This window comes from Petromyzon marinus, chromosome 3, assembly GCF_048934315.1.
Source record: "Petromyzon marinus isolate PM22_M1 ecotype Great Lakes invasive population chromosome 3, UKy_Petmar_22M1.pri1.0, whole genome shotgun sequence".
Classification (NCBI taxonomy): Eukaryota; Metazoa; Chordata; class Hyperoartia; order Petromyzontiformes; family Petromyzontidae; genus Petromyzon; species Petromyzon marinus.
The window spans coordinates 12,585,021-12,612,600 of NC_133669.1; the positions used below are offsets into that span (position 1 = coordinate 12,585,021).

Genomic DNA, 27,580 nt, shown 5'->3' on the forward strand with positions numbered 1-27,580 from the left:
GAAGGTGCATACATTTAACATATAGTAATCTTAAATCTAAAATAAGTGGTATACAAGTCTAACTATACTAAAGGTACAAAGTCTAACTAACACTAAGGGGCTAAAGTATGTAAATTTTTTAATAAATATTGAATATAAAGAAGCTATAAGATACAATCTAAAAATACAAAAAATACAAATAGGGTAACATAGTGTAAATATAGCAAGGTGTCATTTTGTAGATAACATGTTAAAGTTAGTGTATGCCCTTGGCCTTGTTGAAGAGGCCAGCAGCGGTTGGGAAGAAACTGTTTTTGTGGCGTGAGGTTTTGGTCCTGATGGACCGCAGCCTTCTGCCGGAGGGGAGTAGCTGGAACAGAGAGTGTCCAGGGTGGGAGGAATCGGCCACAATCTTCCTCGCTCGCCTCATAGTCCTCGAGGTGTGCAGGTCCTCGAGGGTTGGTAGATTGCCGGCAATTACCTTCTCAGCAGTGTGGATGATGCGCTGCAGTCTGCTCTTGTCCTTAGCAGTGGCAGCAGCGTACCAGACGGTTATGGAGGAGGTGAGGATGGATTCAATGATCGCTGTATAGTAGTGCACCATCATTGTCTTTGGCAGGTTGAATTTCTTCAGCTGCCGTAGAAAGTAATCCTCTGTTGAGCTCTCTTGGTGAGGGAGCTGATGTTCAGTTCCCACTTGAGGTCCCGGGAGAGAATAGTGCCCAGGAAGCGGAAGACTCCACAGTTTTGACTGGGGAGTCTAACAGGGTGATGGGGGTTAGTGGGGCTGTATTCTTCCTGAAGTCCACAACCATCTCAACTGTCTTTAGAGCATTTAGCTCTAAGTTGTTCTGGCTACACCAGGTCACCAGGTTGTCAGCTTCCCACCTATAGTCAGACTCATCCCCACCAGAGATCAGCCCAAATGAGGGCGGTGTCGTCCGCAAACTTCAAGAGTTTGACAGACAGATGATTGGAGGTGCAGCTGTTGGTGTACAGGGAGAAGAATAAACCAATTCGTATTAAGTTCGTATTAAGAAGTAAAAATATACAATGTTGCTGGCCCAATGCATTGTGGGAAGGTTTGCTTTGGTGAAGACGAGCAGGGCGAACCCCACCCTGTCCCCCCAGGCAGTGCATTGCTGTACGTATTTTGAACTTCTTTCGCACCGTACGTAGCCAACCGTGCTAATCGGAGGTGCGGGGGTAAGGACAACGAACGAAACACAAAAAGCAGTTCTAAAGAAACGAGTTTTCACTCAACATTTTAAAAGTGCATCTGTCCAGTGACTTCCTGACATCGGAAGAGCGTTCCAAACGGCCTCTGAAAGCGCACGATGCAGTGGCCGTCTTTGTTCGATGGTTATCCAAGAGCTGCAGCCAGGGTTACCGGAGTTTTCGTGATGTTCTATGCTCTTTGTCGGGCCTCATTACCATTTCAACAGAATGATTTTTACTTACATGCATTTGTGAGGCAACATATTTGGTGATGCTGTGTTAGCAGTGGTGTATAAGCACAACACAATAATAAACACACTCGTCAACAATGTTTTTTTTTTCCGAGAGAGAGTAGTCTGGGAAAATAAAATGTTAATTTAAATGCAGTCTAACACATACAGAAATGTGCATAGAATTACAAATGTAATAAAATATTTCCAGGTGCATTGTACGCAGATTGTATGCTTACTAAAATAGATGTTCCACTATGTTTATCGTAAGACCCAAAGAATTTGAATTCCTGCAGTCACGAAAGCTTTAAGTTATCTTCTTTGGTTCTTTCGGTAAAGTCACGTAGAATCAGAATAAAATAATAAAATAACACAATAAAATTCTCACGACGTTTAGGGCACAACGCAAGCGGCCGTTTTGCGTTGTGGCCGAAACGTCGTGAGAATTTTATTGTGTTATTTTATTATTTTATTCTCATTCTACGTGACCTTACCGAAAGAACCAAAGAAGATGAATCCTTGCAGTCACGAAAGCTTTAAATCGAAGCTTTAAGTTACGTTAGAAATGTTGCCTCTCGGCAAAAAAATGGTTGCAAGGCAATAATAGGCACACAATGAATGGCTGAATTTAACCACATTGCATCATGACTTACAAACTTATTGCGGTGTCAAATATTTGTATTTCATTGACTCCAGTAAACTGTGGTGGATGCAGTGCAACTTTCAAAGCAGAACATTAGGTGAATTTTCCTCAAGGTATTTATTTTAATTTTGGTATGGGGAACATATTGCATAGTTTAACCCTGAAGCTTTAAATTAAATATCACGATATGAAACGAGCTAAATACCGTTCCATCTCACATGCAAACCTGTATTGTTCACACCAAGGGACAATTGTATGCCTCAATTAGCCATCACAATTACCTTTAAATGAAAGCTAATATGTACATTGACACAGCACACAACGGCTTACTCTGGGCAAATTATGCAATTACGTCTTTTACTCTTTTATTAGTAATACTATTGCTCAGGCTGGGGCCAAATTTAACATAGTCGCATTTATACGGTCTCTATTGAGATAGAATTTTAAAAAGGTTTTAATTTGGATTGTTCGTAAGCTAACAGCTACAACACTCAGAATAACACGTGTATGTATGTACATGTGCACAGGGGCAGGCAGGGATGGTGCAGCGGTTAGCGCGCTGTGCTACCAACCTTGCGTCCCGAGTTCGATTCCTGCTCACGATCAACACCGAGGACGATTATCAGAACCGGTTCTGGGCATCCTCTAAGTCGACCCCGGCTAAAATGAGTGCATAATGCGGCTTTAAAACATCAAACATGAGGGAGACAAAGGCGACACGGATTTCATAGGTGAAGGCCTTCTATAGCCTCAAAAGACAAAAGTCTGTTGAGGCTATAGAAGGGAGATCTGTCTTGTACACAGCCCTTTGTCAGTCGGCCCACTCCGGATTAGCGCCTTCACACGCCAGGATGGTTACGTGACCATACGTGACCATACGTGACCATGCTGGTCAGTACGGGTCGTGAAGCCGTTGGAGAATAGTACAGAGCCCGATGGGTTTTGCTGTACTGACCTCTACATAGCTGACCACAAAGCCCCTCAACAGCTTGCCACACCTCTTGTGTGCGTGGATGTTTTACCTCGCCCATGCTTGCACGATCCAAGCTCCAATCCCGCAAAGCTTGCGAGAAAGCAATGAGATTAGGTGCAATTACGATTGATTTTGTCACAGGCTATATATATTTTTTTCCCTTTAAGATGTAGACAATGCATATGTTTTTTTGTACCTTGCCGTTCGTGTTTTTGCATGAAACGTAAAACAGGGTTTAAGAGCGGAAATTAATTTGTTGCATTCATACTTTGTTCCTGAAGCCACCTATGATGTTACTATCTGCACAGTTCAGTTTTTGCATCACACAATGCATAGTGCAATTCCTGATTTTCCCAAGCTGTGTAATGGAAATAATGTAAACATTATGCATCCATGAAATTTACTCCAGGTCTGAAATAAATAAAGATGTGATTGCAGCTTGCAGGCAGTGGTAAAAGAGCAGTGCAGCACTTTAATTGCAACTACAGACATCTACTCTTCATATCTTTGTGGAATATCAAAAATGTCCTAAGGCTGTGTTGTTTAATAGAACATTTCAAGGACCATTATGCTTCAAATTATTCTATGACCATGGCTCACAAATTTGGGTTGATTAAATCTGAAAAACAAAACAAGATTATAATCTGAATGCTTTAGAAAAAATTATATTTGGAAACGTAACTTGTTAGATGGGGATCCTGCCACGGTGTACTGGCAAGCAGCCTGTACTTGCAATCCCGAGGGGACCAATTCAATCCAATCTTTCAGCACATAAAGTGCAACAGTGGCTGAGCTCCTTAATTGCCCACCCGCCTCTGTCCACCCAGCAGTTTAAAATTGGTTCAACACAGTCGTTTGGCAGGTTCGCATTTGGGGGGTAAAATGTAGGTGACTCCCAATTCTCCCAAGATGCTTAAGCCAGTGTGAGAAGCAGGCCAATGATACCCTCTAGAGCAGCGGTCCCCAATCTTTTCCACACCAGGAACCGGTTTCGTGGAAGACCATTTTTTCACGGACCGGGGGGGGGGGGGTTCATCATTGGGTCTTTCCCCCTTTTCAAAGAAGCTTTCCAGCGACGTTTGTTTTTTACTCATTTTGGCTACTAGGGTCAGCTTGTGGGCTAACCAAAACTGTGACTGAGACGAGTGCGCAGTGCGGGAAAGAGGCGCGGACGGAAGTGGTAAATAATAAAATAATGGGCGGGCCACGCGTGGACTCAACGCTCTCACCTCCTGCTGTGCGGCCCGGTTCCTAACAGGCCACGGACCGGTATCGGTCCGCGGCCCAGGGGTTGGGGACCCCTGCTCTAGAGCAGCGGTTCTCAAAGTGTGGTTTCCTGGACCACCAGTGAGTGGTCCGGGACGGTCCTCCAGGTGGTCCGCGGGGCTGTGATGCAAATGCAGGTTGGTCCGGACAATAATTACCTTTTGTTAATTCATATTTGACTTGCGATATTTTTTTTAAGTTAAGTTAGGTAAACTACTCTCAGTATAAAAAATAGCAATAGGTTTTGTCCTGTCTGGCAATACAACAGGTGATAAAGATGTTCAAACGCTAAAGGCGTCAAGTCTCATCAAAGAATGTTGTCTCTGGCGTAGGCCAATCAGTTACAAAGACAATGCATATTATCAGAGTATGTTTGTTGGCATGTTTTGCCACAAGTGCGAGTGGTTAATACAGACTTTATGCCTTGCAAATTGATCATTTATTTGGTGTTTGAACATCTTAATAACTGTTTTTATTGCCATAAAGGGCAAAACCTATTCTTACCCTGATTAAACCACACTAACCCCAATATCTAAATCCCCCCTTAAAAAAACATTATATCTGCATAAAAAAAGTTTTTTTTTAATGTTCCGGCAATATAATCATTAACATTGATTTGTAAGGCACCTCCCACTAATGTTTCAAGGCGCCCAATATTAATAATTATGTATTGGTGGTGTTTAGTGGGAAGTGAATGCATTCCGTCACCAGGGATGGGGGGGGGGCGGAGATGTTTGCATCGGTTGAGCGGTCCGCGGGCCAAAGACGTTTGAGAAACACCGCATTCGAAGGACCTATCCAGAGTTCACACGGTCATTGTTGGATTAGAGGGTTCCTTCCTCCAGCAGTGACGTAAGACATTTCTGGAATGTATCTTTCATAACTAGCGAGTTAGGATACATGTAACACTACAGAGATGTATTGTGTGTATGTATATTGAACTGCTTTCGGATCGTACGTAGCGAACCATGCTAATCGGAGGTGCGGTGTGTTAAACTGAGAATACAATATAATCTGGTATACACAATACAGATTAAGCCTTCAGGAATGACCATAAATCACACTGAATAAAACATGTGCAGAGCAAGAACATTTGTGCACCAAAAGTGTAGAAATGAGGCATTCTGTCCTGGTGTGTGTTTAAACATTATATTATGCACTGAACAATGGCAGGGGTAGACTTGCCCTTTCCTGACGGATGATTTCCACCTGTTTCTCTGCTCTCCAAATTGACACCAGTGGGGGGTTACACGGTGCTCACATAAAGCGAGAGTGTGACAAAGGAACTAATAGAAAATCATTGAGCTGTTCTATTTAGGAGCTACATTCATGGCTTCGAACCAGCAGGGGCAAGAATGGTCGGTAATGGCTGCCATCAATGTTATATCAATTCTACAACACAAGACGAAAGAGTAATTTCAAAGGCTAACTGCCATCCTAATATTAACGCATGCCATAATTTGGTTTCCCTACTGCGATGGTTAGGATGAGCATTAGAAGATCGGTATTAGTTGTGTCGCAAAGTAACATGCTTTAACTTGTAATTTATACTAAATATATGTCACCCGTTATAAGCAACTGCCTGTATAATTTACTCTATCAAATGTGTATCCAGGGTATCAAGTACAACTAGATTTTAAAGGAAAAATACATCACTTTACAACTGTAGGATTTACAACTCAGTACAGTATATGCGTGTATTATTCACGTGAAATGTCACGTTTCATCATTAAAGGTTAATTGCAATCAGATATATATTTTTTATATTGTATCCACATTCCCGTGCTGTTGTTTCGTTCATTGTCAAGCTTTCATTAGTATACATTAACCATTCAACTTCTGGTGGTACTTGTGTGTTTAGCATTTGTATCTTATTTTTATACTGTGTTTGACACTTGCTGCTCTACAAATAAATACAAAAAAAACTGCCATTGAATTTGTTTCAATGGTCAAGTACGTTTTCTTGTATGCTTTACACAATGAGAAGAATATGCGTATCAGCCAACTAGCTTTGACATTCCATTATTTGGTACAAAAGCACCAATAGCTACAAACTCATCATGCAATTAACGTCTTGACATTCCATTCTCTTCTTGCGCCTGGTAATATGTTCAGGAGCTCAATGCCAGTGTCGAGGTCTGCTCGTCACGACAGGGCTTTAGGAGAGAGTGCATGCATTTCCCCGCGTCAATCCCTGAAGGAGCGCAGACTACTACAGTGGTTTTATTCTATGTCCCATCGTTTGGGTTGCATGCCCACAGTCAGACTTTTGGCTTGTTCTTAATTTTTCATTTGCGAATGAGATGGGGGAAGTGGCCTTTTGATGTGATTCGTGGTTACGCCGGTATCTTAGAGGAATGTCAGTCAGAATATGCGATGGGTCTCATATGAGGTGTCTTGACATTAATCACATTAATCACATTCTGTATTCGAGTACAGTATCGTACCTAGAGGCAAATGTTTCACGAACAAAATGTCATCACTGTGCACAGAATAGATGTGATGTCGTACATAATAAGTATTGTGCTAGCAGCATTCGTCCTGATGAGTCGATAAAGTGTTGGCTTTCGAACAGCCATTAAATGATAAAAGCAAGTTCCACTTCGAACCAATCATAAACAGATTACCATTTATCCACTTGATCCATCTGAAACTATTTTGTGTGCAGAGAACATCATTCCCCAATCAGTGTTATTGTAGTGGGTTCCCAGGACACGGAGACGGTAGAGTAGAGGCTGCACTATTTATTGAACAAGGGGTCACACTGGAAGGGGTAGCGGCCCCTTCACCCGTATACACTCAGGGATACCCCTAGGCTATCTAGCCTAAGCCCTAGGCTCCCGATTCCTCCAGCTATAGGCGCTAGAGGAGGCTATCTGATCTGGCCCTGGTCAGACACAGATCTCAGCACCCCACCAACCAGACCGACCCTTAAAAGGACTTCGGCTCTGGGGCTCTGGGGCCGCACCACTGGCTTGCCGTGCCGGCCCTGAAAAGGTCAGCGGTCACAGGAGTCCCAGGGTCTATCCTAGCCGGCCTTCCTTCTTCACTGGCTCTTCATTCTTGGCCCCAACACACTGCCCCGAGCTCTCTGGCTCCCCGCCCTTTATACCCATACCCCACTAAGGGTGGGGCCATAGCGGACGTGGTTGTAACCACCAAGGTGTGGTTGTGCCTCACCTTCCCACACTGTGTGTTTCTTTCCCATAACACCCCTAAATCATCCCCCTCCTGTACAGCCCGCAGCCGTCCCGGCTGCAACAATATTGAACAATAAAAATGCAACAAAACCCCAACCGTGCGTGCCTCATAACAATCAACGCCCCAATAAATAACCCAACCCAGCTATACAAAGATACACTACATACAACATATACATTCCCCCCCCCCCCCCCCCGCATTCAACCGGATCCCCCCGTCAGCGCTGCAAGAAGACTTAACAGGTGAGTAGAACAATGTGAACAGAGAAGTGCAACAAGAAAGCAATGTCACAACAACTGGCGCGTTTTGGCGCGAGTCCGTTTTGCGGGTCCATCGTAGGGGGGGGTGGCCGGTCGGGCCGGCGGTGGGCGCCACCCGTGTGGGTGCGCCACCCGTGTGGGTGCACAACCCTCCGACATCCCGGGAGGGCAATCTCCGTCCCCACCGGGTGGCGCAAGCGCTCGGGAGGCCGTCATTCTCGAGGCACCTGAAGGCGGAACAGTTAGTGGCGTATCAGGGGCAGGCGGTGAAGACGCCGTCCGGGAGTCAGCGGACACATCACATGCTCGGCCCGTGTAATGTTGTGGAGGGACGCGCGGCGCCACAAATGGCTTCAGACGCGAGGGGTGTACATACTAGCGACGTTTCCCCCACTGGATACGAATACACTGTGGCCGCATGACCTGCACAATCACCACAGGGCCCCTCCATGGCCGCAACAATTTCGCCGAGGTTGCCAACGGTACTTGATGGCAGTGCAGCCAGGCTTTGTCACCCGGTTTCCACGCATGTGTGCGTGACTGGCACGATCGCAACCTCTCGTTAGCCTTCTGTCGAGAGTTAGAGTTTTGGGCGGCTGCCTCTCACGCCTCGGTCAACCTTAGGATATTAAATTTAACATGGTCGGCCAATTTCGATTTCCCGTTGGGTTCCGAGACCCGCAGCTGAGTCGCAATAGGTGGATCAACATCGCGACCGTACATCAGAAAGAAAGGCGAGAAGCCGGTCGCCGCATGGGGAGCCATTCTATAGGCAGCTAAAACACCCGGGATCTGAAGGTCCCACTCGGTCTGGGAGTCACACACCTGGTGACACAACATAGATGTGAGGGTCCTATGCAGGCGCTCCACCATGCCATCCGTTTGCGGGTGATAGGGGGAAGCACGAATTTTTTTCGTACCGAGGAGCACACACACCTCGTGCAGAAGGATGCCAGAGAAGTTCTTCCCTTGGTCAGTCAGCAGCCGTTCGGGAGCACCCTTGTCGAGGACATAGCCCTGGACAAAGGCCTCGGCAATGGCTGCTGCTGACTGATTGGCGAGGGGCCATGCCATAGGCCATCGGGTGAAGTATTCTACGCCAACCAGCAGGTACTTGTTACTCCTAGGGGTCGCAGGGAAGGGCCCCAATATATCGAGTGCGACGAGTTCATTAACTCGAGAAACCGTGATAGACTGTATCGGCGGACAGGCGCCCTTCACTGGTGGCTACCGTTGGGCGCACTGAGTACATGCACCCAGGAGGTCATCCACATCCCTTGCCATGCCCGGGCAAAAGAAATCCAGCTGGAGCATGGCAAGGGTCTTGTGGGTCCTTAGGTGCAAAAGTCGCTCGTGAGCAGCCCACACGGCCTTACCCCACAGAGCAGAAGGCACCACCAGCCTGTGATGGCGGGCCCTCCCATCCCAATGCATAAGGAGCCCCTGGTGCAGCCCGAACGAATCAACCCCCGTCACCCCCCTCATGGAACCCCCTGCGCGACGACGTAACGCGAGGAGGGACGCGTCCTCCATTTGGAGGCGCCCCCATTCCGCAACAGACAATCCCAGCAAGGAGTCCTCTCCCCCCTGCTCGATAGGACCCGCAGGCAAGGGGTCCTCGGTGGCAGCAGCAAGAATCAGAACGCTTAAGGGGGGGCTATCATCTGGCGGCTTACAACGCCCCGATCCCCTGAGACAAGCGCAATTTGAGGCGGGTGGCAGGCGAGACAGCTCATCCGCATTAGTGTGTCGAGCACCCTTCCGATATGTGGTTGTGAAATCATAGTCCTGAAGGACCTCGAGCGATCGGGACAATTGCCCCGAAGGCTGCTCTACCCGCAAGGCATATTGTAATGCCGCATGGTCCGTGCGGACGGTGAAATGCTGTCCGTACAGATATGGGCGATACTGTTGTAAAAAAAATACAACGGCCAGCAGCTCCCGACGCGTGACACAGTATCTCTGCTCCACCGGAGACAAGAACCTACTTCCATAAGCCACGACGCACTCCACATCACCGATCACCTGTGAGAGCACACCCCCAATACCCGTATTGCTGGTGTCCGTATTGAGCAGGAAGGGTTCGGAAAAATCGAGGTAGCTCAATGGTGGGGCCCGCACGAGAGCATCGCGTAGGGAATGGAAAGCGACCTCCTCGACCTGGCCCCAGTGAAATTTCACTCCCTTTGCCGTCAGAGCATGTAAGGGCTTAGCAACGAACCGCCGGTAATGAGATGCAAATCCAATGAAACTCCTGACCTCAGCCACCGAGGTGGGGGTCGGCCAGGAGCTGACACACTGCGTCTTTGCGGGATCGGTGGATATGCCCGATCGGCTGACGATGTGCCCCAAATAGCATACAGATTCTCGGAGCAGGTAGCACTTTTGTGGTTTGAATTTCAAATTTGCAGCGCATTTTGAGGAACACGGCGCGCAACCGCAAAAGGTGTTCGTCAAACGTTTTGCTGAACACGATTACATCGTCCAGATAGATCAGACAAACGTCCCATTGTAAGCCAGCCAAAACCAGTTCCATAAGGCGCTGAAATGTCGCCGGAGCGGAGTGTAATCCCATAGGTAATCTGTAGCTCCTAAGCCAACGCCAGGAGTTTCTCCGTCACCATAGCGTCCACCCCTTTGCTGCCCATACGCGGGAAAGCTGCCTTTGCAAGGGCCAGGAGAGCCGTGCGATACGCCAGCGGCGACTCTTTCTGGCCCCTGCGCCACTCGTGGAACAATTGGCGACAGTCCGATGGTGGCCCGTAGACCTTGCGAGGACTCGGAGTGCCGACTGCAGCATAGCGCGCGCTGACTTGGGAGCCGTGATGAGCGTGGCGAGAGCGTCATCGTCCAATGTGGCCGGCAGTGCATGCAGCGCCTCGTTGTCCGTCCACCCAGACATCTCCTGATGAGCCAGGAAGCGACGTTCGAAGGCCCCCCAGTCGCCTCCGTCGGATACAAATTCCTTCAACACTGGTAGGCGTTGTTGAAATGATGGCTCCGTCTTCGACAGGCGCTGCGCGCAGTTCCCGGCATTTTCGTCGGCATTGGAGGGGATGGGGATTCCCATCGGCGATCGCTCAGGTGATGACGTTGCGCCCGCTGATTGGTTCTGGCAGTGAGCGTCCATCGGCGATGACGTCACAACCGGTGATTGGCCCACGGTGTCCACGTGGTGCTGTGACCCTCCAATCGTCGTGGTGGACACCGTCATGGCGGCAATTCCAAAATCCGGCGGCTGTGTGTTGGCGGGAATGGCCGTTGACCGGCGTTCTTCGCCCTGCCGCATTGGCGCCCGCAGCCCCGCGCGGTTAATCTCCTCCAGTGTGGAAGCCGCGGCGTACAGCAGCTCAGCCAGACGGGAGTGAGCCGCCCGCAACCCGTCCCCCATCGGCGGCCACTCCTCCAGCTGCGGCGGCTGTTGGGGCGTCTGTGGCATCCCGGGATCGTCGGCCAAGTCCTCTGGCGCTATCCCAGCCGAGTCGTCCTCCTCCTCAGGTTCCTGCGATCGGTTCGTCCGCCTTGTGTCCATCTTAAGACCACTTCTGACACCAGTTGTAGTGGGTTCCCAGGACACTGAGACGGTAGAGTAGAGGCAGCACTATTTATTGAACAAGGGGTCACACTGGAAGGGGTAGCGGCCCCTTCACCAGTATACACTCAGGGATACCCCTAGGCTATCTAGCCTAGGCCCTAGGCTCCCGATTCCTCCAGCTGTAGGCGCTAGAGGAGGCTATCTGATCTGACACAGATCTCGGCACCCCACCAACCAGACCGACCCTTAAAAGGACTTCGGCTCTGGGGCTCTGGGGCCGCACCACTGGCTTGCCGTGCCGGCACTGAAAATGGCAGCGGTCACAGGAGTCCCAGGGTCTATCCTAGCCGGCCTTCCTTCTTCACTGGCTCTTCATTCTTGGCCCCAACACACTGCCCCGAGCTCTCTGCCTCCCCGCCCTTTATACCCATACCCCACTGAGGGTGGGGCCATAGCGGACGTGGTTGTAGCCACCAAGGTGTGGTTGTGCCTTAAGTTCCCACACTCTGTGTTTCTTTCCCATAACACCCCTACATTATTATCATTCATGCTTCTATTTATTTCATTTTTTTTGTGTCGTGCCTTCTAACTTATAAAAACACGAGCTGTACTACCCGGCTTCGCCCGGGACTTGGATTCACCACGGGCGGCCGCCTTTGTCTCCACAGTGGCGATGTTCACACACAACACACCAGTTGCTCGTTTGAGGTTGAGTCGACCTAGGGGAGGCTCAGGACCGGTTCAAATAATCGTTACCAGCGGTGGCCGTGAGCGGGAATCGAACTCGGGTCACCGGGTTCGTAGCGCGGCGCGCTAACCACTACACTACAATGCGTTACGCTTCCACACACAGACAAACACAGACAGACACATACACAGACACACACACATGCACAGACAGACACACACACAGACACATACACAGCGCGCTAACCACTACACTACAATGCGTTAAGCTTCCACATGCGAGGGTCACATGACAGATTTGACGTGACAGCTCACTTGCCGTGCAAAAAATATATGCATTGTTAAGCTCCCCCCCTCCCAAAAAAGTGTATTTGTATAATTTTTGCATGGTGTACAGTCTGGAAAGTAGCCACATGGCAAATAACAAGTTTGTTGCATGTCGGGAAGTACGCTAAACATTTTGAACAGACACACATATTCACAACTTTGCCTTTTATATATATGGAAATGAACAAAACAAGTTCACTAAACAATTGAATATAAGTCCATATACCGATGATAGTTAATAAAGGCAGACCGGAATCATAATATATGAAATAAAGAGGTTGATGAGAGCGGAACGTAGTATTTAAAAAAATATATGAATAATGGCCTACAACATGCAAATGAGGAAGGTGTTTTTTTTTTAAATCAGGGTGTATTATTAGCGATGACACGTGGATCCGAAACACAGACATTGACAAAGTTAAACATGTGTACGCTGAGAGACAGGAAGACGAACACATGGGCTGTTGAGAAAAGCCATTGGGCTTGGGCAGGACGTGCCGCTACAAGAGACGATGGCCATGGAGCAGCAGCGAACGGATGGATCAACGTCAAAGGTTGTCTCCTGGGGAGATAGTTGCAATGGAGTCAGCTTGTGTGCAGCAGCTCGATGGATCGTTGCATCGCAGGAGTGTGAGAGATGGAGACGGCGATGCCTTCGTCCAGCGTTGGATAGATTATGTCGGATTATGATAATGGCCTTTCATCACAATGACATCCGTGTTGTTTAGTGTGAACGATTTAATTGCAGTGAGTCACGCAGTGCTGTCCACTCTGTTACATTTTGACCACTGTGGAGTGTCGAGTACGGGTGACCTGTTGTAAATGTGGTTCAATGAACCATATTGAGTGTGTTAATTCATGCAAATTAGTTGTAAATCCATTAATACTCCTTTCAGTTGAGTCAAGAGTTGTGTGCATGTGCATTTGTCTTTGTGTAAACATTTCATGAGGCTGGCCTGGCTGGTTTTCAATGAAACAGTGATACCAGGCATGCAATGTGGTTCTGCGCCTCGGCTCGCTAAATGTCAGCTCTGAGAATGAAAATTATTGGTTTAACTTTCAGGTAATGAACATGACTCCTGGTGTCAGAGTAGGTGGAAAAGCACTGCCGTCTACTGTGGAGCTGATGCCACTTGAAGGGCTGCAGTGCTTTGCTGTGAGATCTGAAGGGATTCGTGGTCTCATCACATGATGCTGAACGTACGAGGGATAATATGGGGGAATAGATCAAATTAAAGTTGTACTCCATTTCACATTTGGCTGCAGCTGTCAGAAGCGCGTGGTGGTAACGACGTGATGGAGCGATAAGATAATTGTTTCACAGTATGCCCTGCAACCACTCTCATCCGCTTGCCTCTTGCTAATTTTCCAAGCTGTCTAAATACTTTCATTTGATTATAACGTCCAAACACGTTCATGTTATATACACCCAAATATGTATTATCATATGTTTCATTGCATTAATGTTTTTAATATGCTATATTGTACTGAATTTCGTGCAGTACTGCATTTTCAATTCCAATTTGTCCTCATTCAGAATTAATCTTGTTATTGTAATTTTCCACGGCTCTGTTTGTCTGCTTGAGTTTCCTATCAAGGTTGAGTTACCTCTTGAAGCTGTATTAAACTAAATTGTATATTCATGATGGTTCATTGTGTCGCACAATTTCAAATGACACACTGACAATGGAAAGTGAGTGATTATGCATATAATGTTCTGTACTTCCATGCTAATGTGTGGAATTTTGGGGGGAACTGTTCTACTTTATGATTGTATATATTGAATACATTAACATTATTAGGACATACAATATATATTAGGGAATCTTGGTTTTCTTACATTTGAATACAACATTGAAATGGTCCAAAACACATGTATTACAATGGCAATTGTTATGTTATTCGGTTCTTTTGTATGTATTGACCTGATTCGGCCCGTGACATAAATCTGGCATTGCCACTAAGCTAGTAAAAGACAAATCCAAGCTTCAAATCAAGATTAAATCCAATCTACATAGAAAATTGTGACTGAGTGACTGATGTATACTTCTAGCAATGCTCTGAAAGGGCTAGAACATGGAAGTTTGACGCAAATATAGTGGAGTCTATGCTTATAACGTGAGCAATCTGAATAATAAATGCTTATTGAGGCAGAGTCAGCCTAAACTTCCATGTTGTTGTAACACTCACACATGTACAATCCCCATGATCAGTGAACCGAGTAATGAGCTTCCTTGTGGCATGTAACGCGACAGAGACCGCCAAACTCTACCAATTTCTAGTAACAGATATGACATACATACCTTGCAAAGTATAATATTCTAAATATTACTGTCATTATTAAATAACCCGATATATCAACATGTGTCTGTTGCGGTTACGAAGATATAAATACAAAGGTGATGCAAGTAGGTGAACGTGTGTTCAATCACTGACCCTTTCAAATATGTATACGACACGGCAGAGAGGGCTTTGTTCCAATAGAAAGGGTTGTGGTTGGAGGCTTTTGAATGTTCGATGCGCGATAATCCTCTGCATTGTATTTGCACGCACGTCCCGGGGACTTATAATTCTCGTAAATATAAATCCACACACAAGTCGCGTGCGTGCATCTTGGGTAATCCTTGAAGGGCATGCGATCCGTGTGATATGTTAGAGATCTAATCCATATTGGGGTTTTTCAATTTTCAGTTAATGGAATGCACTTCCATAAAAAAAAGAGCCGACACACATAAGATCGAGAAATAACACGCAATTATATCCACGTCTGTCGCTCTCTAGAGCGCAAGTGGTTATCGCTCGTAAAAGACTGTAGAAGTAAACATTATTTTTGAGCAACATTCATTCGACTCTTTGCCAACAGATAGACCTTTGTTGGGCACAAATCCCAAGCTCATTCTCTTCCACACAGTGGTGATAACAGTGCGCTGTGATGTCCTTCATGAGAACCCCGACAATGTCAATTATGATTACCAGCTCAGGAACAGCAAAGGAGAAGTACTTGGGCCACAAGAGTGGCCTGACTAATGCTCGACATGGGGACTAACTTGCCACGGCCGCGCGTGTGCCTCTCTCTCGGGCTCGCTCACTCGCTCGCTCGCGTGGCAATGTGGCGAATGAAGAAGAGGGCCATTTGCAAGCGATCGAAATGTCACCATTCTCTCTCAGTCCACAGGGGTTGCCAATCGCTCGTCAATCCATTTAGCAAGGAGGTGGAATTGTACTCGGACTTCCAGCGGCAGATCCCAGGTACAATACTGTGTGTGTATTCATGTTGTCAATATTAATGCTTAATGCACTTTGTTTGAGTATTGACTCCAATGAATTGTCACGATTCACCGCCACGTGTTTTTTTGTCAACAATTCGCTCTTTGTGTGTCATTTGTAAAATTATATTTATACAGTGAATATTTCCGTCTCGTTTCTACAAGTAGTTTTTTTTTTGCCACGTGAGCCTAAATGTCATGGTAGCATTTTGTTTTGCATTCATTGAATAATTTCTATTCCTGTACACCAATGATGATTATCACGTGTGGAGGAATATCAACATTTTACAGTATGATGTTAAGCATTGATATTTAGTAGAATTTGAGGGATTCCAAAAATTAATACCACAATTCCATAGATTATGAAAAAAACATCAATAATGAATAATCTGTGAATTTATGTATTTTAGCATCCATTAGCCCAACAATTGCTGACTCGTGCCACTACTGGTGGAAGAGTCCATAAGAGGGAGCTTTAGAGAGCCACTCAATAGGGTAACAGTATTCTGGAATAAATAAGAACAGGTTTTACCTTCGCTGGCAATAAAACAGGTCTTAAGATGTTCTTGGTTCTTTCGGTAAAGTCACGTAGAAGGGAAATAATGAAATAATAAAATTAAACATACTAAAATAAAATTCTCACGACGTTTCTTAAGATGTTCATCATTTTGATACTGGCAACAAAGGTCCCATAGATATAACTGCTCAGTATTTTGGAATACGCTTCCATGCTGGCTAGATGGCTTGTACAAAAAGTGTACATATTGTACAAAAAGATGATACATTTTGCATCTATGAATTTCATTCAAAACCCTTCTCCGGGTCAAACTACTACACGATGTTTCTAATTGATCTTTAAATGAGGCCTCATCTGGCACGTATTGTGCACAGAGAGTGGATTGGCGTTATTTCACTCCACAGCTGTCAGATTATTCATGAGGTGCATGTAGTCTCAGTTTAAAGAGAAATCCTCGTAAAAAGAAGTCAATGGTCACTGCTACTTTTAGGATTGAATTCATGGCCCATTGGCCCTTCACAGTTAAGAGAGGGGAAGTCTTAAATTATACGGCCATTATGCAGTCATTATGACCGTGCTGGGATTTACAATTGATTGTGCGGAAGTGCTGTTCCATACGAAAGTAAGTAGCATGCGTTGTGTCCTAAGCGAATTATTATAGCATGATGGTCTCTGTGTCAAGGAGCACCCACCATGCACTTTCTTATTTGTATATTATAATGGTCACATCTATAAATATTATGTAAAATAATTATTGGTAAAATATGAAAAAGAAATTGATATATTACATTTTATCAGTCATATTATTGGTTCTTTCGGTAATAATCATTGGAAGGATTTGATAAACCATTTCGGGTCTTAATTGATTGATCACGCTTAAGGTGGCTTTCAGACTGCATCCATTATTTTTCGTCTCCCCCCTCCTCTTTTCCGGACATAGATAGACTCGTCCATCTGAACAAACTGTCAAATCGCTCTCCGTGGTGCTAACGTTAAAAATAACCGCCACTTTTTTCAAATTTTTGTGTTGTGGTTTTCACACCTGATGATGATTGCTTGTGTGGCAGTCGAAACGTCGTAAAAATTGTATTGTTTTATATTTTTATGATTTATTGTTTCCCTTCTACGTGGCTTTACCGAAAGAACCAATAATGTGAATCCCTGCAGTCACGAAAGCTTTCAATCAAAATATATCAGTCATGTTGAGTTCATTAAGTAACTATAGTTATAATGGAGCTAATTACAGCTAATCAAATGAATATGTTGTATAATACTAATATTTAAACAATTTCTCAAACAAAAAAGAGAAAACTAACACAGACAATGCAAAGTGCATTTACAATGCTGAGCGAACATTTTCTTTGGTTCTCGTTCCTTCACCTGATGAAGGCCGCTTGTGTTGTTGCCGAAACGTCGTGAGAATATTATTGTGTTATTTTATTTTATCAATTTATTATGTTATTCTCATTCTACGTGACTTTACCGAAAGAACCAAAGAAGATGAATCATTGCAGTCACGAAAGCTTTACATCGAAATTTGAGCGAACATTTTCCATGTTCTTATCTGCAGGGCGACTGTGTGTGAAATTATTTTTCGTGTTATTTTTAATATGTTCTGCCATTTAACAATTACATAGTGGTGTTGCTTCATCACAAATGTAATGCAGCATGGAATTAACGACGAAATGTTGTGCGAAAAGATGATTAGTCTGTCCAAACAAATTCAAGACCCAAAGTTCAGTTCATATATTGTTTTCTGTAAACGACATTTTTCGTCATTGTATTTTGCTGTAATTAGCTTCTATAAAGTGCTCTTGATGTTATTGTTACCCTTTAGTTACACTGAAACACGGTGCACGATGAGGACACAAAATAGAAAATTTTCACAATATGCTGAGAAATGTTCTAATGCGTATAAAAGGGTTCAGTCCTTCCATTCATTTATTGCCCTTGAGAAACACCTATAGAATTGTTTCATTGAATATATTATTTCATTTGCGACTTCAATCCACTTACAAATATGGCCGTGACACTGTTTTCAACAGAAAAATAAAGGTGCTGTTCAGGTTGCTCAGAGGCCAGAGATCACGTGTAACGAGCTTATGGTCTCAGCCCGGTTCCCGATGACTGCACAAAAACACCTTCAAATCAAACTTGGTTTTGCATTTTCTTCGATAGAATTCCAGCTCTATGAATTTATTTGAAGAACACACGTGGGAACGCCCCCTATTATGTAAATTATAAATATATAGTACCACCCAAACAAATAGATGTTTTGTATGGGTAGCCAATGGCATTTACCATCTCAAAAGGTTTCCATTTAGAAAAAGCATTTGTGACTCATAGGCGATTATGGTCGCTTTGGGTTGCATTCCAAATGTCTTGTCAGCAATCACTGTAAATGTCGCAATTTCACTTGCTTGTTGGGTGTGCGCATACGTTCTGTGCTCAAGCCCTGTCATTCTGCTAAGACCAATTCTATTTACATTCGCCTTCACCTCAGCCCATTCACATCACTTGCTGCGAGTCTATACATCATACAAACTATGTATGTGGCACGTAACATGAACAACATTATCAGCCGACATTTACAGATTTATTCATGTTTATTTTGTGTATTTGCATATTTCTTTTGCAGATGAACGTCAGAATGTTTTCGATCTGAATCCTACACAGGAAGTGTGTCTGTTTACGTTCATGCTGCTGTGGAACTTTAATAATAATAATAAAAAGTGAAATTGTATTGATCTCATTTGTTGAGATGTATGCTCTCATACACTCGAGCACCCAAAATTATCTGAGCTGAATAACAATGAAAGTGCCTGTGAGACCAAAGTACCTGACTGTCCAATAGTCTTTGCAAAATAAAAAAATGCAAGTCATTGTTGCAAGATAATCCTTCTAATTAAGTTGCAGTCATATCTTGACGATTTTTTTTTACAGCGGACTGAGCCAATATTCCCAACTAATGCTTATTGCTTTTCGTGAAAATAATCTCAATTGCAGGCAAGGTTATTTTGTGTATTTCAAATATTTCGTTTCATTTGCAATCGCTAGGACAAGATAAATACACATTTTGCAATGGAAAGCTGGGGTACAAATAGAATGACGTAAATGTAACGTACAAAACAAAATTCATAACTAAAAATAAAAGTGATTCACTTCTTAACACAAACACATATATTAATTTAAGACCTACAAATAGTCATTTTGTTAAGGTTAGAAAGTGACTAATTCACCGAATTCTCGATCTGTGTTTTTGTGTGTGTAGAAAGCTTTTTAAGTCAAATTCAGTTACAGCCATAATGCCTCATGGAATAAGGGTTATCGTGACCTGATTCAAAAGATGGAATCTCTTATTTGATCTTTATAAGACAAAAACACGGTGAAGGCTTGCTGACATGACATGCTCTACTGTTATTACGTATATATTATTTTCCGACAATTCTATCCCAATTATGTGATTGGGATCATGTAATGAGACGAAGTACCCATTGACATCACTCGCAGAGCAACGCAACCCTTGGTAATGCGGAATCGCCCACCTCTAGTTACTCTTCAAATGACTTCTGGTCCACACAGAGTACACGGCAGCACTTCTCACTCCCTCTCAGAGCTGCAATTTAGGAAAATTATTTGTGCGCTGAACCAAATTTGTGGGTGTGTTTTTTTTTGTGTGTGCAAACTCCTCATTGCCCAGGCAGAGGCCATACACTCACGGGGGAGGCTTAGGCAGAAAAATACAAGCGGAGCACAAGGTGCATGTGTGCGATAGTGACACAAATGACAGATGTTCAAATTGTTTCCTTCAATTATGAGTGTTGCAGTTTATCTGCATTTTTACATCCAGGAGTATTGGGGCCATATTTTACATGTTTTTTTCATTCATGCTGTGGAGCAAGGCCCTAACATCCCAGCAGGGGCTACCATGATGTATAAGGGGGACAATCACGACAGCTTCCCTCAAGCATGGCAGTATTTAAGAGCACGAAAGGTAGGTTTAGGAGTCCAACAGCCTGTCGTATGATCCAGCAATCACTAATTCACTCCAGTCACTTGCCGGCGGTCAGTCGCCTCTTCCATACTGTAGCTTCCACCGTGGATTATGTTCCATAGAACTTCACTCCTTAATTCCTCCACCCAGAATCACTATCAGAATTTGTATTTATACTGGAGGAATCCGATGAGCTATATAGCTCTTTTTCACAGATGTTCAGTAGGGGCAGGTCATATTGGGGATTAATGTGTTATACTTTAATGTCTTCTGTTTGTGGCCACTTGTCGCTATGGACTTTTGGGCCTGTGCTCGGCAACCGTGAGTTTAAGAAGTAAAGCAGCATTTCCTTGGTGGAGGAAACTTTCTACAACTACTTTGAGCAATATCACTCGTACGTAATGAATAGATAAGGCTATAAAGCGAATATATAACCCCAATACAGGGTCCTAATGGAGTCTAGAATGGCCACGCATGATGTGCACTGACACCGAAGCGCAGCATTGCCCTTCATCATCATTATAATTGTTGTCATCATCATGCATCTTTATTTACTGGTCCTACATTCCGCTACTAGCCAATGTTATCCATCTGACAGGCAGCGATGATGAAATCCATTGATCTACAATGCAATTAACGTAATGTGTGCTCGCAGCCGATAATAATGGCAGTACATCATTATCACCCCATGGATCACGATACCACATGAAAAATAATTGTTCATAAAAAATGTTCAGATTAGTGTCAGAAGGGTTAAGATGTGCAGTTGTGTGCATAATAATGTAGAAACTTTATCATGACTTGTTCCTTATCAAAATATGTCTGTTGGCTCAAGAGAACATTATTTGCTCATGCCACCGCTGGCAGAAGTGCCTTCACTCGAGAGAGCTCTAGAAGGTATTTTGCCTTCTCTTATATGCTGATCAGACGTCTTGGAAGAGGTGGGAACATGCATTTATACTGCTGGGTGGATAGAGGCAGGGAGATTTAAGAAATGTGCTCCATTGTTGCAATTGCCTTGCAGGGAAATTGGTGACCTCTAGATTGCAAGTCCAGTGTACGAACAATTGCACTATGGCAGCTATGGATTCTTAGGCAGAGATTAAAATATATCAGGACTATAGGTCGCATTTACTCTCCATACTTCCATAATTAATTTGGCAGGGAATGTATGTACGTATGTGGAACTACTTTTCTGACCGTACATATCCAACCGTGCCAAACGGAATGTAGATTACAAACAACTGCAGTACAATAATAGGGGTTTCCCCTTTTTTATGGCAACAAAATTGAAACCTTTTTTACAAGGATTCATGTCTGCATTAACCACAATACCTGCAGTCAAAATGCAAACAAAAAACATACTATGATATATGCACGCCAAAAGGCGTCATCTGGTCGAGCAGTACCACACAAACGCCTCCTTTTACCAAAGCAGCCACAACATCTGTGATACCGATGTTTCACCTATGTGTCACATTAATTTGTAGCCAAACCAACCATAAATGACCAATACCAGACAAATAAACATAAACAATGAATGTTTTATACATCTGCTTTCATTATTTTTAATCTTTATTGGCATAATTTAAGAAGTTAAACAATCCCTGGGTTAAAATGCGATATTGGGGTCGAGTTATTGTCATTACACATGGGACACTGATCGTAGCCTGCACATATAATAAATAGTTAACCTCCTATAACACGATGTTCTGAATGCTCCTCTGAAGCCATATTTCTCTTGAGGTTTATTAGTTGTAGAATTTATATCTTTTTTGCCAGATAGGGCGGAAGTAGAGTAGTCAACGTGCTGCGCTATGAATCAGGTGACCCGAGTTTGATTCCTGGCTATGGCTAACATCAGTGGCACGTGATATGGGAGCCAGTCCTGCTCTCTTTCCTCTCCGGTCCTTTCACCAACCGGCACTGACCAGCAAAGTGAAGTGTGGTAAAAAAAAAACCATAACCGATATGGCATGGGGAGGCGTTTGTCCATTGATGAGTTGAGAATTGCTAGACTGTATTTCTATTGTTTAATATTTGTTGTCAAATCATGTGAACTATATTGGTCAAGTTCAGGTTTGAAGAATGCTGATATGCTTTCAATTGTGGCACAATATGACAGGAATCGCCTTTAAAATTACACACAACATAGGTTACAAACCCTATTTGAGAATTATCTACGTAAGTAATTTTCATATTTAATATTGATAATCGAATCATCTATATAGCTGATAAAAAAATTCCATTTAGTATATCCGTATAAAAATAATTACATAGTTTTGCCTGAAATGTTATTCAAATTAATTAACTCAAACATAATTATCCATTGATATTAGCAATATGTTGCGAGCATGGTTTTAAAATATAACTTGATTATAACAGTGAATACATTTTCAACAATATTAAACATTAAAACAGCGCGCTCCTATGCATAGGTATTCAAGACGCATGAGTGAATAAGATTAGTAAAATCACGAAAGTGAAGAGGGCTTTTATCTGTTTTAAAAGGACACTATTTCTTTAACCATATAATAATCATCATCATCATCCTTGCGGGTTCACTGAATTTAGAATTACGTCTGATATCTAACACACTTTGTGTTGTTGCAACTAATCTATAATAGCATCTGAGACGCCAACATGCATCCTCCACCCCTTGTGAACAACGGTTTTACGAAATTAATCGTGTTCACGAAAAGATACTCATTAACAGGAAAAATGGTTTGCTGAAATGTACAAGAATTAACTTAATTGATGGAATTAATACACAGTTGTAATGGTATAATTCGATGATTTACAGTCAATCGCGGCTGTTGTTCATTGCTGTGGCAATGTCTGAACTGCGCAGTGCTGGAGAAGGTGGTCGTGATTGTGCTGCCAGTCAGCCTGGTCCTCATGGTGTTTGGAGGGATTTTCGTTCTCATCAGCGCGCTCCTCAATCACTACTACATGATCTGCTTTGCTGGGATTTACTTTATCTTCGGAGGTAAGCGCCATGACGGAACACACCTTCGGGAGGTCATTCCCTCCACTGCATTGTGCCACCCACACATTGAACAAACACTATAGTACAGCTCCTTCTGCCAGATATCTCAGAAGCCCTGCGGCAGGATGGGTCCATCATCTTGCACACACAGGTTGCAGTCGTCACGAGGCCCGTGGAACCACGTGAAGGCTAGCGGAGGGTCATGCAGAAAAATACATTGATGCTCCCCAGTATGTTCCACGCCAGGGCTGGATTAAGTTTATTGTGAGCCTGGTGCCGTCATAGCTTTGGGGCACCTCTTTGTATATGTGTAGTGAGTTCAACTGAGTCGCAGACGTATACTTGGAGGCAACACATTTATTTAACTCCAATACACGGCGTAACTTCCCCTTAACATGATAACAACCAATGGTGGTGAACACCAGGCTAACTAAACTAGTTACCACGTGACTGGTGTAGTTAGCTAGGTGGTGACCACCAGGCTAACTACACTGGTTTCCACGTGACTGGTGTAGTTAGCAAGGTGGTGACCACCAGGCTAACTACACCAGTTACTACGTGACTGGTGTAGTTAGCTAGGTGGTGACCACCAGGCTAACTATACTAGTTACAACGTGACTGGTGTAGTTAGCTAGGTGGTGACCACCAGGCTAACTACACTAGTTACAACGTGAATGGTGTAGTTAGCTAGGTGGTGACCACCAGGCTAACTACACTAGTTACAACGTGACTGGTGTAGTTAGCTAGGTGGTGACCACCAGGCTAACTACACTAGTTACTACGTGACTGGTGTAGTTAGCTAGGTGGTGACCACCTAGCTAACTACACTAGTTACTACGTGACTGGTGTAGTTAGCCTGGTGGTGACCACCAGGCTAACTACACTAATTACAACGTAACTAGCTACGACGGACAGGGACCACAGCTCGGTTCCAGGTCCACGTGTTGGAGACTCGGAGAACGTTGAACGTAGACGAAGGTTTCCTCATATTTAACAACGCTGGCCCCTCCTGGGACCCGGCTTATATTCTCTGCGAAGTGGCTGGCTCCGCCCTTGGCCACGCTCACCTTCCAGAATCCTCAAGCAGGATCTGGACCCTGACCACGTGACCACCCCTAGCCCCCACTTTGGGCCCCTTTGTAGACTTAACCGGTCACGTGTCCTCTCGGGTCAACCAGAGTACCATGGCCTTTAGTAACCCCATTTCCTACGGCCGGCACTCCCACACCCTGTCCTGTATGGTTGGCACTGCGCGCCAAGCGTGGTGGCATCCAGCGCTATCCATCAGTGCTCACAGGGCCCCTCTAGTGCCGGTACTACACCCACACCCACGTGGTATCCGCGATGTCGTTACACCACACGCCGTGCCTCTCTAGGGCCGGCACTACACAGTGACATCCCACGATGTCACTACACAGTGACATCCCACGATGTCACTACACATGGATTGAATTCCTTCCTCTACCACCACCCATGTGTTCCAAGACAAGTACTCCGTTGTTATTCACCAACGGTCATTTCAAGTTTGGTGTTCAAATTATGATATATACACTTTTAACATCTGCATAACAGTTTCAACAAACTTTATAATAACGCAGATAGTTGATGATATGGCTTTAATCAAATTACCTATGGTATTTATCATAGCGCTACAGTATTGTGTTGTGTAAGGAACAATGTATAGGTGTGTGTGTGTATATATATTGGGGGGGGGGGGGGCTCAAAATCAGAGCCCCCGGGCTACAACATTAATCCCAACCAATGTCAATGCAATTTCAATTTGTATTGCATATTAAAGCAACCACGTGTCAAGTTGCACGTTCCCTAAGACACGATGAATGGCATTCTATATTCTATTAAAGCCAGAGCTTGTATGCAGAAGATGGTTGTTAATGAGCCCCCCCCCCGATCCAATCACATTCAACGTAATTATTTCAACCGCGTCCTTACATTACAAAGGCAGACGACAGCGAGCTCCACAAGATAATCCCCGTTTAATGTTGCACTTTCTAAGCTCGTATCGAACCAAACTGCCAAACGCACCATTTATCCTTTCATGGAATAACGGCACATTGTACGGATGCTGCACTCAGATGTGCACGCGGGCGGTTAATCGATCACGGTGGACATTAGATGGTTGGATATATTGTTGCCACCAGTGCCGGATTACCCTAGTACCAAAAGTAGCGACATATGCTACGGGCCCCGCACGTTCAAGGGCCCCGTGATAAATGCTTTCAAGCGATCAGTTCCGGTTCAGTGATACTATAGTACTATACCGCCTTCAACTTTTATGAACGACTGGCTGTTTAAGGTTAGCGATTTGTCGTATTATCTGGCTGTACAGAAATTTAAAAAAAATACAATTATTTTACTATGCAAGTAAAAACAATGTGTGTTTTAATATTTACGTGTTTGTTTTTTTTGTTTTGTTTAATTTAGGGCCACCTTTATAACGTACGCTACGGGCCCCACACGAGCTTCATCCGGTACTGGTGGCCACGCTGTGTGTCTCACCCACAGCCTCCGTCACGCTGGTGGGAGTGAGCGTGTACTGCGCCTACTCGCAGCTCGTCGCTCACACGGCGCAGCTCATCAGCCCCGAGGTGCTGCATGGCATCAGCATCGCATTCGGCTGGTCCTTCCACCTGGCGTGGCTCTCTTGCGCCCTCGAGGCCCTCGCCGGGAGCCTCTTCCTGCTGTCCACCTGTGCCACGGCCGGGGCCCAAGACGCGCCTCGCCGTCCGGTGATCTTCTTTCACAAATAACGCACACAAAACGTACTAGGGCAAGTTTGCATTTAATTTTTTTTCATTCATTAGGTATTGCCCTGTGAGCCATGCGGCTCTTAAGTCGGGTGCAACCGCAACAAATAAAATGTGAACAAAGACCGCCCTTCTCCCCGTGTAGCCTAAACAATACTGTTGGGGCAAGTGCCGTTAGCGAGTATCTATGAAGGCCGGCACGGTATACGCCCGACCGCCTTTGTCTCCTCCCAGGGGCGATGTTTACACACCACCGCACCAGATACTCTATTGAGGCTGAGTCGACCTAGGGGAGGCCCAGGACCGGTTCAGATAATCGTCACTGGTGTTGGCCGTGAGTGGGAATCGAACTCGGGTCGCAGCATGCGTACCTCTCCCCACTAACACATATAACTCGCACGCAAACAACTCAACACATTCGTCAATAACACCACCTTAAAACCGAACCTCCGATAGTTGCTCTTCATTGGCCATACGAAATCAGAAGCAGAACATATATTGTTTTATACTGGAGGAATCCGATGAGCTATAAAGCTCTTTTTCACAAATGTCATTGCCTTAAAAGGAAGAAATATAGAATAAGTGACATTTCGAGCAATGGGCATTCTTAGAACAGTGGCCAAAAGGTTACCTGTTCATTGATCCTTATGGCGGTATCCCGGGGTACTAAATGACACAAAATGTCCGAGGCAATTAAATATTTGATTTCTGGGACACAATTTTTTCCAGGGGTGTTCCTTCACTCCGCCACAGGGGTAGCAATCAATCCGAAATCGGTGCCACCACTCCGCGATGTCGAAACGCAGTGAGGACGATTGCGCCGAAACCCTGAACGCTCGCGACACCCACCGTGGCGGTGGTGCATCGTGAGTACAGCTCGTCGAGATGAGTCGATTGCCGCATCGCCCGACCATCAAACAGACTAAAAATGATTGCATCACGGACATTATGCGAGAGCCGGGGTACCATAAGGTCCATTTGTATATTTCCCTTTTAAGGCAGTGATGATGATCTACTTTCCTTTGGACAATGAAGAGCAACTATTGGATATTCATCCTGTGGCAGTGTTATTGGCGAACGTGTTAGGTTACGTTCGGATTTGTGCACCACTGTCAACACATCAACACCAAATCGTTTGGTCTTTCATATTGTGGTGTTGCAGAGATAAGCAGCTGATTTTCGGAACGGCAACGCACTTCTTTTTTACGAATTGATGTCTCATTTCTTTGGGGCAGTGGCCGCTCGTTGCAGAGGTTCACAGTTCAAATCCGGCAGGCCGCCCTCGTTAATACTGCGAGTGTATTCTACGTTAAATGTGCGCCGTCCGCTGCATGGTGGTTGTTAAAATCCCGTGATGCCATTCGAAAATGATTCGGCCATTGTCTGCCCGCGTCATGGTCCAAAATATTATCAATTTTAAATTGGATGCAAGTTACTCAATTGGGATTACACATAACATCGCCCCACCCTCTTTATTGTGAAACTACTCCAAACTATGTCTGTGAAACATAGAACCTTCTTTCGTGATAGCCTTGCACTATAAGAATGGTGCATATACTAAATGTACTCGTTTATTCCATTGATATCTAGCTTCATGATGAATTGATCAATTCAATCTTGACTTAAAGCTCTCGTGACTGCAGGAATTCATATTTTCGTCACGTAGATAGGTTCAAAGAAAATAACAAAAAATAACAAAAAACGACGACGTTTCGATCGCAACTCAAGTG

General features: G+C 44.6%; 1 protein-coding gene across 2 annotated transcripts in view; it reads left to right on the plus strand.

Moving 5' to 3' along the window:
- The window catches only part of LOC116954040 (transmembrane protein 235-like), a 58,670-nt gene that overhangs the window by 13,358 nt on the left and 17,732 nt on the right, over positions 1-27,580 (plus strand). For both annotated transcript variants that reach the window (XM_032974434.2, XM_032974444.2), the window contains exons 2-4: positions 15,488-15,568; positions 22,948-23,085; positions 25,609-25,832. In XM_032974434.2, the coding sequence (XP_032830325.1) occupies positions 15,488-15,568; positions 22,948-23,085; positions 25,609-25,832 (443 nt within the window). The remainder of the gene's footprint in view (positions 1-15,487; positions 15,569-22,947; positions 23,086-25,608; positions 25,833-27,580) is intronic.